Below are 11,984 nucleotides of genomic sequence, written 5' to 3'. Positions count from 1 at the left end.
ATTCATCTATCTGCTGATGATATCATTGGAGTGAGAAAAAAAAAATGCACATAAAATCAATCATCATTTATTATTTCTTTTCTTTCTTTTTCTCACAACTTTTATTATGCCTTTCCGTTGCAAATGTGGTCGTACGTTTGAAAAACCAGATACATTTTCATCACATACTTCAGGTTGTGCTCCATTCCATCATCGTCGAGCATCCGTCTCATCATCACCACCACCTTCATTGGATATGACCAACGTACGTCGACTTTCTATGCGATCACAACCAAGTCCAGTCATTGACTCACCTATGGAATATCCTTCTTTCATGCCCACTGCATTATCCATCCAAAATGCTTTTGAAGGTGTACGTAGACGTTCCATGTCTTATACTGCCTCTCTCAAATAATCCCATCATTTTTCCATGAAAAGAAAAAAAAAAAAACATATCTTATTTTTTATTTATCATTAGTATTATTTTTTTTTTTTTTGTACATGTCTCATTGTCATCCATTCGTACATACATTCTTCTTTTTTTTTTTTTTTGTTGTCTCTATCTAGTTTTATCTATATATTCCTGTATCATTTTTCTTTTTCATGATTGTTACAAAATAAATTGAAAAAGCTGTCTAATAATAAGGATGATCATGTGCTTTTCATATCTATCGCTGTTAACTCTAAAAAAAGGCATTCGTGACACCATCAACAAGTTTCATCTTTAAAGAAAAATTATTCCCATACTCCTTAATGATTCAACATGCATAAATATCAAAAAGAATGTTCTTTATTAACCAGGACGTGAAGGGGTGACTACACGAGAATAATCTAATAACATGTTTGTTTTGGATCCATAAAATAAGCATTGTAGATCAATGTCAAATTCAGCTAAACTATTATCATCATCCTCATCGCTGTCATCATCACCAAGAGTCTTGTTCTTTTTAGTCAAATAGGCCATCAATCTATCATACATGGTCGCCAGTCGAGTCATCAAGCCTCCATAACGTAATTCCAACACTTCCCATCCAAACGGTTTGTACATCGTCATCCATAAACGGCGATGGTATTGCCACAATGCTTCCACTTGGTTACGTAGTTGTGTCAATCGGTTGGTGGTCAAGTCGTAGAGTTGAGCATAATCCCTCGCCCGGTAAGCTGCTGCACATCGTTGACGTAGTTGACATTTCAATGAAAGCACCATGGCCACTCGTGCTGGTAATTCCAATCTATTATTCAGAGGATATTGCTTGATTGGATCTTCCAATTGCATGTCATGATTATCCTCTACATGATCAAATGCTGTAAACAAATGATGGGCAATTTCTCCATAATGTGTTTCCATATCTTCATCATTGTATTGTGGGGTCAAAAAACCAAGCATTGGATCTATGGATTGAAAGTGAGAAAATGTTTTAGATCATGCTTTTCTTACCTTCCCACAGTAGCCATTTAGAAGGATTGGCGCTAAAATGAGTTCTTGTTGTAATTGGATTTCCAGAAGGGCTATCATCAATCTAAACAAACAAATAGTATGAACAGATCACATAAAAGGGTCACTTTTTTTTTTTTAAAAAAAAAAGAAATCATTCCTCGTCATTCTTATCTTGTTTGTGTTACCTTGGATGCATAAACCCAATCGTCAAAATTACCACCACATATAGCATCTACGTAATGAATAAAAAAAATAAATATTAAATTTCCCCATTTCATATTTTGATGATTACCAAAATTATATTTGAGCACACTCAAATCTACATCATCGTCATCACAATAACCAAGTTGAGCATAATAATGGATACCAGGTAATGAGGAAAATCTATCAAAAAAAAAGTCAAAATAAATTCACCATCCATATTTTTTACTTACACATCACATTCATTGCCTTCATCACCCCATATAGTAATAAAAGCATTTTTCACTCCAGTGTCCTTGTTCTTTGCTGCCAATAGACTTGCACGAATGGTTTGAAAAGTAAATGGTAATGCTGTCCAGAATCTACTCCATGTCCATGCACCAGCTAATTAAAAAAAAAAAAGAGTGTGTTAAGGTTGATATGAGTCATCATAACAATCACTTACAAGCTAACCAGGGTTGAGAACAGCCCAAATCTCGATGCTGTTGTAGTTTTTGGGAATAATCGTCTTCACTTGTATGATAATAGTCCCAAAAGATCAAATCAATATTCTCAGGCATGCTTTCCACCAATTCTGGAGTCGCAGGATTGTTGCCTTGATCATAATATCCTTGTAATGAATTGCTTTTGGCCGCTAAACAAAATAACACTACCAAATACAGAATAAATAAATTATCATTTATTCTTTTTTTTTTTTTTTCTATCACTTACTGTCAGACCAAATCATTGGTTGTACGCCATATCTTGAACAGATCTCCATGACTCGTTGTAAATGATAAGTAAATATTTGTGTGGGTTCCTTATAACCAAAAATCTGACGATACCTTCCTTCACCTAAACCATAAGCCTATCATAAAAAAAAAAAAAAATGGATAAAAAAAAAAAACAAAATCGATTTTTTTTTTCTTTTTGAAATATTACCTCATCCATACCAAGGTGAATTCGTTTAGACCTAAAAGGACCAGTGGCAGAACTTATTAACTTTTCTATAAACTCATAGGTGGCTTCGGATCCTGCTAGTAAGACTTCACTGTTATCACGTAAATGACTATAGTTTGGCCATTGAAGGATTTGACCAAGATGTCCCAAGGTTTGAATACAAGGAATGACTTCGATCCCTCTACCAAAAAAAAAAAAAAAAAAAAAAAAATGAACTTAATTGAATTGTTCTTTTTTCATTGTTTAGAAAACCTACAAATCATATGCATAATCATCGATACGACATAATTCTCGCCTTGTGTATTTTCCACGCATATAGCCAAATAAAGGTTCACCTTCCACCTAAAAAAAAAACGAGGATGAATATTCAAGTCGGAGCTGAAATTAGCATGATGGCATATACCTCATAAGTATCTTCAGTATAAAGTTGTAACATATTCAATCCCATCATGGCCATGTAACAGAGTAATTGTTTGACATTTTTCACCTTCAACACACCATTTCTACTACAATCCACCATGACACTATAAAATAAAATAATAAATATATTATCATTATATATTTGAGCTTGTTTTTACCCTTGAGTGTCGAAACGAGATTGTTCGGTAAAATTGATCAAATGATCATGATTACCAGAGAAGATGGATGGATGTCTTGCAGCACCTAGTAATCTTCCAAGACCACGAAATGCTAAATCATATATATAAAAAAAAGAGGGATTAACAACTGTGTGTGAACAGTAAAATAAATGTAGTGATTGATTTTTTTCTTTTTTTTTAACCTTCAATTTGTCGATTATAACGTATAAGGATTTCAAACTTTTGTTGCTGTTGTTGTAAAGTATTATCAAAACAAGAAGAAATTTGTCCACTTTCGACTTGTACTTGGCCTGCCCTAAGATTTGGATCATATTGAAACCTAATTGATTTTATTTTATATATATATAAATATTTAGTTATATGACATAAAATAGATAGTATTATGTTTATTTTTACCTTGGGTACCACTTGTAGCCTGAATAATGAAGAGGGATCTCTGAATCAAAGACAAGATTTTGATATGGGATATGCTTCTTGATCTTATTGATGCCATCTTGAAGAGTTACTGGTAAGGAATCTTGTTCTAGGACCAAAAGAACAGAAGAAAGTGGTTGTTGTATGGGACTGTCTTGATTCATCATATCATTATAGATATTGTATTGTTCCGTCATAATGAATGGTTCTTTGACGGTACAAATGTAGAGAAGAAAAAGAAAAGTGATGTGTACAAATATATATATATATATAAAGTGGTATATAAGAATAAATAAAACAATAAATAAGATAAAAAAAAAAGAAAAAGAAAAAGGAAAAGAAAAAAAAAACCGATCGGGCTTTACCCCGTTTTCAAAGCTCGATGCCCTTTTCTTTTTCTTTGCATGTCTTTTAGTGGGTGACTGCAATGCTTTTAGTTTATAAACTATACTCTAAAAGTAATCAATAATAAATCATTGATAAGAAATAATGTTTCATATATAAAAATTTTATTCATAAACTACAACACGAAAGGATATAAAGACTAATCTATGATTGGAGTGTTTCTGCAGGATTTTGGATCACCAGTAACACGTATTCTTCATCTATAACAGTAAAATATGAATAATTAATTAAACCTATGACTTCGCTTTATCACTTACTTGGTGCAATCATGACTTCATGTTTCTTGGTTCTTATTCGTAAAAATGTCAATTCATTCTAATAGTAAAAAGTTTTAGTTTGATTTTTTTCTTTTTTCTTTTTATTATTATTATTACCTCTTCATCAAGTGTAGTCACAGTAGTTTGAGATTGTACAACCAATGCACTGTATTGCATTGCATATTGTTTAGTAAGTTCTGTATCCATAGTTGTTCGAATAGTTTGTCCAGCATGGTTCATGATGATGACACCTTTGACACCTTTTCGTGAAGAGATGCGTTTAAGTGTTTCCTCCATTTCCGTTGATACTGATATCATCTTTTTTTTTTTTAATATTTGATATTTAGTGAGGGGTATGAAGATAAAAAGAACTATCAACACAAGAAAGAAAGAAAAAAAAAGAAAAAAAAAAAGAGAAAATAAAAAAATAAAAAAAGGAGCGAAAAAGATCGAACGTGGCAAAGACGGGCATTGAAAACATAAGGGACTGGAAAACCATTTTTTTTTTCAAGTAGTTCTTTCTTAACCCACTCTTTTATCATTCATATTAATACTTTTTGGATTTATTTCTTTTTACATTACTATCATGTTTGCTGAACTACGACGTATGAATGCGCGACAGGTACCAAAAAAAAAAAAAAGTTCCTCCTACGTGAAACACGTTGTCCTTTTATATATATATAATCTTTATACTCTTTGATGAATTAACACCAAATACTCCTTTTAATTAAATTATTTTCATAGGTGGCTCTTCAAGTCTTAAACATCCTTACCATCTTGGCATCAGCATTGATGATCTGGAAAGGTTTGGCTTTGGCATTGAATAATGAAAGTCCAATTGTTGTTGTACTCAGGTATTAATTCATTTATTATTTTTAAAAGAAAAAAGATACTCATCCCATAATATATAGTGGAAGTATGGAACCTGCTTTCCATCGTGGTGATCTTTTAGTACTTTCTTTACCTAATGAACCTATTCAAGTCAATGATATCTGTGTATTCAAGTTACCTGAACGACCTGTTCCTATTGTTCATCGCGTCATCAAGCTTCATGATGAGTAAGTAAGAAAACATAGAAACAGTACGCGTCTATTTATAATTGAACACTGGATTTATTTCTTTTTTTTTTTTTTTTTTTGTTGGATGTAGTGCGGTCACTGGTAAACAATACTTATTGACAAAAGGTGACAATAATCCTGGTGACGACCGTAGTCTTTATGATTATCGTCAAATGTGGATTCATCAAGAAAATGTTGTAGGCAAAGTTCGAGGGTAAGATAATGAAATTAGAGAGAGAAAGACTCCATATAAAAAAAAAAAAAAAAAAAAGAGGATGTACTAAAGATAATATTCTATTCTAGGTTTGTTCCTTATGTCGGCATGGTGACCATTGTGATGAATGATTACCCTATGGTCAAATATGTTTTATTGGGCGTACTCGGTTTATTTGCACTTGTCCAACGAGAATAAGCATGTAGTTTTATCTTATTGATAGCTTAGTGGTTATGTATACCTTTGAATAAAGACAAAAGAAACGAAAGGATCATCATACTCGGTCTTTATCCGTATATTAGAAAAGATGCATGAAATAATACATTGTAAAAGTACCATCTCTCTCTTTTTTTTTTTTTTTTTTTTTTTTTGTGTGTGTATGTGTTTGATCATTCTACATCAATGCAAGCAGATGAATTATTTTGGACATATTCATCATTTCCAGTTCTTCGTTCACCGCACACAACATATGTATCTTTTTTTCTTCTTTGATATAGTGTTGTGTATAAAGATCCGCAGTGAGAAGGTGTAAATAGGATAATCATGATTGAAACAGGTTTTTATCATGTAGAATGTGCATGCATGTAGATCTTTTTAAAAATAAAAAGGATATATATATATAATAATTTTATTGTATGGACTCATCAACAATGGATGAAATAAACTGACAAGGGTATAGATTAATGATAAGAAGGAAAAATCATAAAAAGGGAGTGTATAGAAAACAAAAAAATAAAAATAAAATAAAAAAAAAATAAAAAAATAAATCTGGGGAAGTACATGGATAATAAATAATAATAAGAATAAATAATAATAAAATAAAGTAAAGAGATCACCAATGAGTAGTATCTAATTGAAAGGATCGACGTTGCTGAATGATTTTCTGTTGTTCACATGAAGGCATCCATGACCTAGATCGTTGTTGCTTTTTCCATTTTTCTTCTTGTTGATCCAATTCTGGCTCAGCATATTGTGGTGTGGTACCAGAAAGTATGGAAGCACGAGATATCATACCTAGATGGTTATTATATGGCACTGGAGGGACGGCAGGTGCTGCTACTGACACTGAAGAGTGATACGGTTGGTGTTGAGGATGATGATGGGTGTATGAATGACGATGATTGTATTGTTGGTTTTGAGTAGATGCTGGTAAGGAGGATGAAGAGACTGTTCTTTGTTGATGATGTTGTAAACTTGCCCGTTTTAGTGAACGCTGGAGATCGGCCAAACTAATCTCCTCTTCATCTTGATTTTTACTGTCAACATGAGCCAATGAATACAATGGTGATTCAGCAAGCATTGATGTTGGTGGTGAACGAATGGTTGAATCTGTATTGCTATTATTATTATTATTATCCAAAGATCGGCGCGTTGGAGGAAAGTTGTCGGAGGGTGAGACGAATTTACTTTGCTGGGCAGACGAATTAGAGCGAGGTCGACAAGATGATGATGTTGTTGTGATATCAATAGACTGTTGTTGTGGCGTTATGGGTGAGTGCTGGACGTCAACAATTTGTATTTGTTTGGCACGAGTGGAGTTGTGGTATTTTGCATGTCGATCCAACATCACGGTTGTTGTATTTTTATTTTGTACTTCTTTTTGTTGAGTATCGTCATGGTCCAAATGTAAAGAGCCCGATGATGAAGATCTTGCCGTAGTTTTACAATCTTGAAAATAAGCCACTTGATAAGTATCGATAGGAGGAAGTCCAATAGGTGATGAACCGATAATGTTGCCGTGGGAATCCATTTTTCTGGGTTCAATCCAATTCTTCACATCGTTTGATCGTTTCTTCTTTAACTGAGGACTGACTTTTTGTTGATCACGCGGTTTGACTTTATTGGAACGAATGGATCGTTTGCTACTAGAAGATGCAATCGATATACGTCGTCGTAAATGAGGCTGTCGATGACTAATACTGGTCATATCGCTTATCACACTGATTTGATCATCATCAGGAATAGATTCAATCGGTGGCGGAGAAGAAAGTCGTAACTGAGGATCGGAGGCCATAAGTTCACTAAGAGACTGACGCCAAGCATCAATGCATTCTACTTTTTCCGCGGAGAGTGATGGATGTTGATATTTTTTTTCGTAGACAGATGTTGATTTTGTAGTTACTGCTGCTCCTACTGGTGATGGAGGTTGGTTGTGCATGGCTGAGGATGGTAATTGTGAAAATGTTGTTGTTGTGACCTAAAAATAAAGTTATTTTACTATAAAAGTAAAAACAAGTAACCTTTTTTTTTTTTTTTTTTGTATTCTTACCATGGGTGATTGCGTAGCATTGTTGTTGATGTTTTTCAAGGATGTATGATGAGGACGCTGATACATACGAGAAAGAGGGATTGTATCTTGTAATTGTTGTTGTTGTTGTTGTTGTTGTAGTTGAGAAGGTGATTTTGTAGGAGAAGATAATGTCGAATGATAAGGTTGATGATGATACTGTTGTTGTTGTCGAATGATCTGTTGATGCTGAGGCTGCTGAGATAAAAGTTGATGTTTCATTGCTTGCGTAAATTTCCACATTTTCGTCAAGACAAATAACCAACGTTCTAAATCCTTTTGTTTTTGTGCTTTCATAATGTAACATTCACCATCAAAAGTACGAACACAGAAGCATCTTGCATGTTTTTGAGAGGATATCAATTGTTTCTTCTTTTTGGATGGTTTGAGTACAGAAACAGCAGATATATTGACAATATCGATAGCCCATTTTGGTAGTTGATAATAATTAGCAAGAGGAGGTGCTGAAGTGGTTGTAGAAGTTTGACGGGACTTGTTTTTGGGAGTGGCAAGTAATGGTGAAGTTAATGACGTAGAGGTAAAGGAAGGTAAAGAATGTAATAGGTGTAGATCGTTCAATGGTGCATCAACATGAGTATTTGGAGGAAGCTTGACTTTGCGAGTAGATAAACAAGTAAAAGAGGTACCGTCAAATCGAAATAGTCTCCACTGCCATTGTTTTTTATCGGTTCGTAAATACAAGTGGCCTTCAAATACAGGTGCAGTTGCTGGAAGTTCTTCTTCAAAGGATAAATCTGTTTCTTGTTTACCCTTGAGTGAGTTTAATGTAGGAGGGTACAAAGATAATAAACTACCTCTGTATGTCATTGATAGAAAGGGGGAAAAAAAAGGGAAAAAAAAAGAAAAAGAAGAAAGAATAAGAGAAAAATTAAAAAAAAAAAAAAAAGATTGCTCCTCATTCTTTGACGGACTTTAATTGGTAAGAACCCAAAAAGGAAATGTACCATTCATCATTCTGTAAAGTCAGGTTATGGAACATCTCAAGCTGACCAATGGAAACTATGGTACTTTTGTTTTAATGATTTGTACAAGTAAAAAAAAAAAAAAAATTGCATTTCATATAATGATAGAATCCATCATTAATGAATTATTTATATTATAACAAAGAAAAAAAAAGACACGCGCTCATACTGTATTTGGCTATAACGTTTGTCGTGAGTACAACAATGATAAGGATCATTCATTTTCCCCCTCATTTGTTGTAGCCTATTTCCCTTTCCCCCTTTTTTTTTTTGTTTTTCTTTCTTTTTTTTTCAATACATAAAAAAAAAATATCAACAGGTTAGGAGTAAAAAGAAAAAGAAAAACTGGTTTTTTTTTTTTTTTGTATAAAGTCACGGTTCATTCATGACAAAAAGTCTAAAATAGATTCGTGTCACCTAACATACATAACAATCATTATCCGAAGTACAAAATGCTTCCTGGAATTACTTTGATTATCCTGTCACCTTTTTGATTTTCACTTGTCAACAATTAGATATTGGGCTATCCTACAAAGATTATCGCAGGATATTGGAAAAAAAAATGGCCTATCATTGACTCCCTTTGTAGTATAGTCTTGATTTCATTGAAATAAAAAAAAAATTTTATTGATTTGAAAATAATATAAATAATGTGATAATGACAATACAACCCTTTCATCGTTTTTTATTTGGTGAATCCTTTTTTTGTTCTAAACTACGCTTGATACCTAATTCCTTGGCTGCTTCGGAAGGTACCACCCCACGATTACCCACACTGAGGACCACATGTGCATTACCAGTCTTTTGTTGACGTTCCAAGAGAGCACCCGCCAAATTTAATGGAGTATCCGTACTACTCATCATATTGAGTTTTCTTTCTTCTTCCAACTTTTGCATACGTTTTTCTGTCTTGCCCTTGCCAGATGTTTTGCCATGGAATTTATGAGATTGATATCGGAATGCCTAACAATGGAAAAAAAAAAATCATCAATCTTTTTTTTTTTTTATTATTCTTTATATATACTACTTACTTCCTTTGTATTCAAAACATGACCTTGATCATCTACATATTCTAAAAACACATCCGGTTTGTAATTTTCCATTCGTAGTTGTTGTTCTCGTAACCTATCTCTTTCTTCACGTTCTTTTTGTCGTTCCACATCATAATCCCTATGTCGATCTCTTTCACCACTACCACTGTTGCGTTGTTGGATTTGTCGATTTAATTGTTGTTCCCGTTTTCGACTTTCTGCTTGCCATTTAATTTGATCCGCTACAATTCGATCTCGTTCTATTTGTGCTGGAGTTGCCTTTTTCATTAAGCCTATTATCAAAAAAAAAAAAAAAAAAAGTAATCAGTATTTATGCTACTTCTATATATATGTGTTTGTTACCTTTCTGAGTAAGTAATGAGAGAGTAGCAGCCAACCCATGACCAACCAATGGTTCATCTATCACTTGTTCCAAATCTTTGTCTTCTATAGGCTTATCAGTATTCGTATCAGCTTGAGGTGGAGGAGATGTCGATTCATATGGTTCTTCATCCATATCTGTTACAGTCGTTTTCTTGGTCACCTCATTTTCTTGTTCAACATCAGGAGTACGTGTTTGTCGTTGTTCCCTTGCATAAATCGGTACATTGCCTACAGAGTTGAGGAATTCGGTTGTTTCTGAAAGTACCAATCCACCTTGTTCTTGATCATCATCATTATTATCTTCTTCACCTGGAGTTACTTGAGATTGTCGTTCTTCCGCAATGGATCGTGCAATATCTTCAGGAGTCATTCGTTTTAACTGTTTCTTCTTTTGTCGATTAGCTTCCCTTCGAGCTCTGGCTAAAGCTTGTTGCAGATCATCATCATCTACAAAGTTGGCATCCAAAGGAGGTTGATAAGGTATTCTTTCTTTTTCTTCTTCTTCTTCTTCTTGTTGATTGCCATCTTCTACCGACTGTTTTGATGTTTCTTGTTGTTCATCATCCATAGTTGATGGTCGTTGTCTGATTTTCTTCTTCTTCTTCAACTTTTTGGGTTTCTTGAATGTAAGATTGATTTCATCCTGGGTATAATAATCCTTGATGTTCTGAGTCTTGTCATAATCTAAAGATTGTGCTTTCAATTTCTCTGCCACAGATAGTTGAGGTTGACTAGCTTGGTGTTTTGCCCTCGTTGCTGCTACAGATGCTGAAGTGACGCTACCATGTTTACCTAGTACAAAACCTTCCTTTTTCTTCTCTTCGTCGTACTGTGAAAGAATACTGGGTCGTTCTCCTTCTCCAAGTAAGAATTCATCATCGTCATAAGGGTTATATCCAGGCTTTTTCTTTTTATTTTCCAAATTCTTCTCCAGTCGTTCTCGATCTTCCAGATTCACATTGGTCAATTCATCGTCAGATCCAGCTTCAGCACCATCTTCATCCAGAATACCACGATCCTTGAGTGTTAAAATAGTTTCCATGCCTTCTTCAAAAGCCGAGATATCATGAGCTACTTTGAGTCCTCGAAGATCTGATGCCTTGTACTTTGGTTGTTGTTGTCGTTGCTGTTCTTCATCCATATCTTGTAATGCTTTTGCCCGTTGTTCAGCAAGTTCTTTTTCTCTTTGACGTGATTTTCGAATCCAAGCCAAAGCATCAACATCGTCATCGTCGTCCGCCAATCCTTTTCCTTTTAGTTTTTCATGTTGCTTTCTTCGATTCTTGGATCTAATCATGTTAAAAAAAAAAAAAGATTAATCTATGATATATATAACTATATTTTTATTTTCACTTACTTTTCAATTCTATCCAAAATCTCTTGTCTTTTTGTCGCCTTTTCTTTTTCTTCCTTAACTCGTTGATAATTGTCATAGGCTTCTTGATCTTTATCGATAGGTTCTTCTATTTGTTCTCCTTCACTATTTTCTTCAACTTCGGCACTGATGGCTGGTAAACCCAATTTAGCTCGGTGAGCACTGAAAAAAAGGAAGGATAAAATTATTAGTATTCTATATTTAAATATAATTCTATTTCTTTTTTTTTTTTTTTTTTTTTTTTTTACTTACTTGATTTCTTCCAAAGAATCTGACATTTGATACAAGTATTCAAGAGAAAAAAACTGAATGAAGAAAAAAAGAAAGTTTTGGAAAAATGTAATGATAAAATAGCTGCTGGAGCGGAAATGCAAAGACAGTGACGTTGATTTCCATTTTTATCACCTTTTTTTTTTTTTT

At 33.7% G+C, this 11,984-nt stretch overlaps 6 protein-coding genes across 6 annotated transcripts; 2 read left to right on the top strand and 4 right to left on the bottom strand.

Annotated features, from left to right (window-relative positions):
* Positions 1 to 76: 76 nt before the first annotated feature.
* Positions 77 to 476, top strand: BX664DRAFT_377045 (uncharacterized protein). The gene has a single exon (XM_051548752.1). It carries the CDS (start codon positions 107 to 109, stop codon positions 392 to 394), a length of 288 nt encoding a protein of 95 aa, XP_051404323.1. The 5' UTR covers positions 77 to 106; the 3' UTR covers positions 395 to 476.
* BX664DRAFT_319484 (family 20 glycoside hydrolase) lies at positions 463 to 3,877 on the bottom strand. The gene is made up of 13 exons (XM_051542950.1): positions 3,553 to 3,877; positions 3,339 to 3,475; positions 3,136 to 3,247; positions 2,961 to 3,081; positions 2,814 to 2,899; positions 2,540 to 2,738; positions 2,330 to 2,465; positions 2,064 to 2,267; positions 1,852 to 2,002; positions 1,710 to 1,801; positions 1,603 to 1,649; positions 1,418 to 1,499; positions 463 to 1,371 (listed from the first exon to the last, which is right to left on the bottom strand). The coding sequence occupies exons 1-13, from the start codon at positions 3,765 to 3,767 to the stop codon at positions 773 to 775; spliced, it is 2,181 nt and encodes a 726-aa protein (XP_051404322.1). The 5' UTR covers positions 3,768 to 3,877; the 3' UTR covers positions 463 to 772.
* Positions 3,878 to 4,057: 180 nt separating this feature from the next.
* Positions 4,058 to 4,622, bottom strand: BX664DRAFT_319480 (uncharacterized protein). The gene is made up of 3 exons (XM_051542949.1): positions 4,350 to 4,622; positions 4,233 to 4,290; positions 4,058 to 4,175 (listed from the first exon to the last, which is right to left on the bottom strand). The coding sequence occupies exons 1-3, from the start codon at positions 4,548 to 4,550 to the stop codon at positions 4,120 to 4,122; spliced, it is 315 nt and encodes a 104-aa protein (XP_051404321.1). The 5' UTR covers positions 4,551 to 4,622; the 3' UTR covers positions 4,058 to 4,119.
* A 130-nt stretch (positions 4,623 to 4,752) lies between these two features.
* Positions 4,753 to 5,815, top strand: BX664DRAFT_271532 (signal peptidase I). Its single transcript, XM_051541150.1, has 5 exons — positions 4,753 to 4,854; positions 4,977 to 5,086; positions 5,144 to 5,290; positions 5,382 to 5,504; positions 5,594 to 5,815. Exons 1-5 carry the CDS (start codon positions 4,819 to 4,821, stop codon positions 5,700 to 5,702), a joined length of 525 nt encoding a protein of 174 aa, XP_051404320.1. The 5' UTR covers positions 4,753 to 4,818; the 3' UTR covers positions 5,703 to 5,815.
* Positions 5,816 to 6,137: 322 nt separating this feature from the next.
* Positions 6,138 to 7,867, bottom strand: BX664DRAFT_319473 (uncharacterized protein). Its single transcript, XM_051542948.1, has 2 exons — positions 7,774 to 7,867; positions 6,138 to 7,701 (listed from the first exon to the last, which is right to left on the bottom strand). Exons 1-2 carry the CDS (start codon positions 7,837 to 7,839, stop codon positions 6,337 to 6,339), a joined length of 1,431 nt encoding a protein of 476 aa, XP_051404319.1. The 5' UTR covers positions 7,840 to 7,867; the 3' UTR covers positions 6,138 to 6,336.
* Positions 7,868 to 9,408: 1,541 nt separating this feature from the next.
* On the bottom strand, positions 9,409 to 11,860 carry BX664DRAFT_319471 (SART-1 protein). The gene is made up of 5 exons (XM_051542947.1): positions 11,817 to 11,860; positions 11,547 to 11,726; positions 10,169 to 11,478; positions 9,806 to 10,098; positions 9,409 to 9,737 (listed from the first exon to the last, which is right to left on the bottom strand). The coding sequence occupies exons 1-5, from the start codon at positions 11,840 to 11,842 to the stop codon at positions 9,450 to 9,452; spliced, it is 2,097 nt and encodes a 698-aa protein (XP_051404318.1). The 5' UTR covers positions 11,843 to 11,860; the 3' UTR covers positions 9,409 to 9,449.
* Positions 11,861 to 11,984: the final 124 nt, after the last annotated feature.

Source organism: Halteromyces radiatus (genome assembly GCF_025201355.1).
Source record: "Halteromyces radiatus strain CBS 162.75 chromosome Unknown BX664scaffold_1, whole genome shotgun sequence".
Lineage (NCBI taxonomy): Eukaryota > Fungi > Mucoromycota > Mucoromycetes > Mucorales > Cunninghamellaceae > Halteromyces > Halteromyces radiatus.
This window is presented reverse-complemented; position numbering and strand designations above follow the sequence as displayed.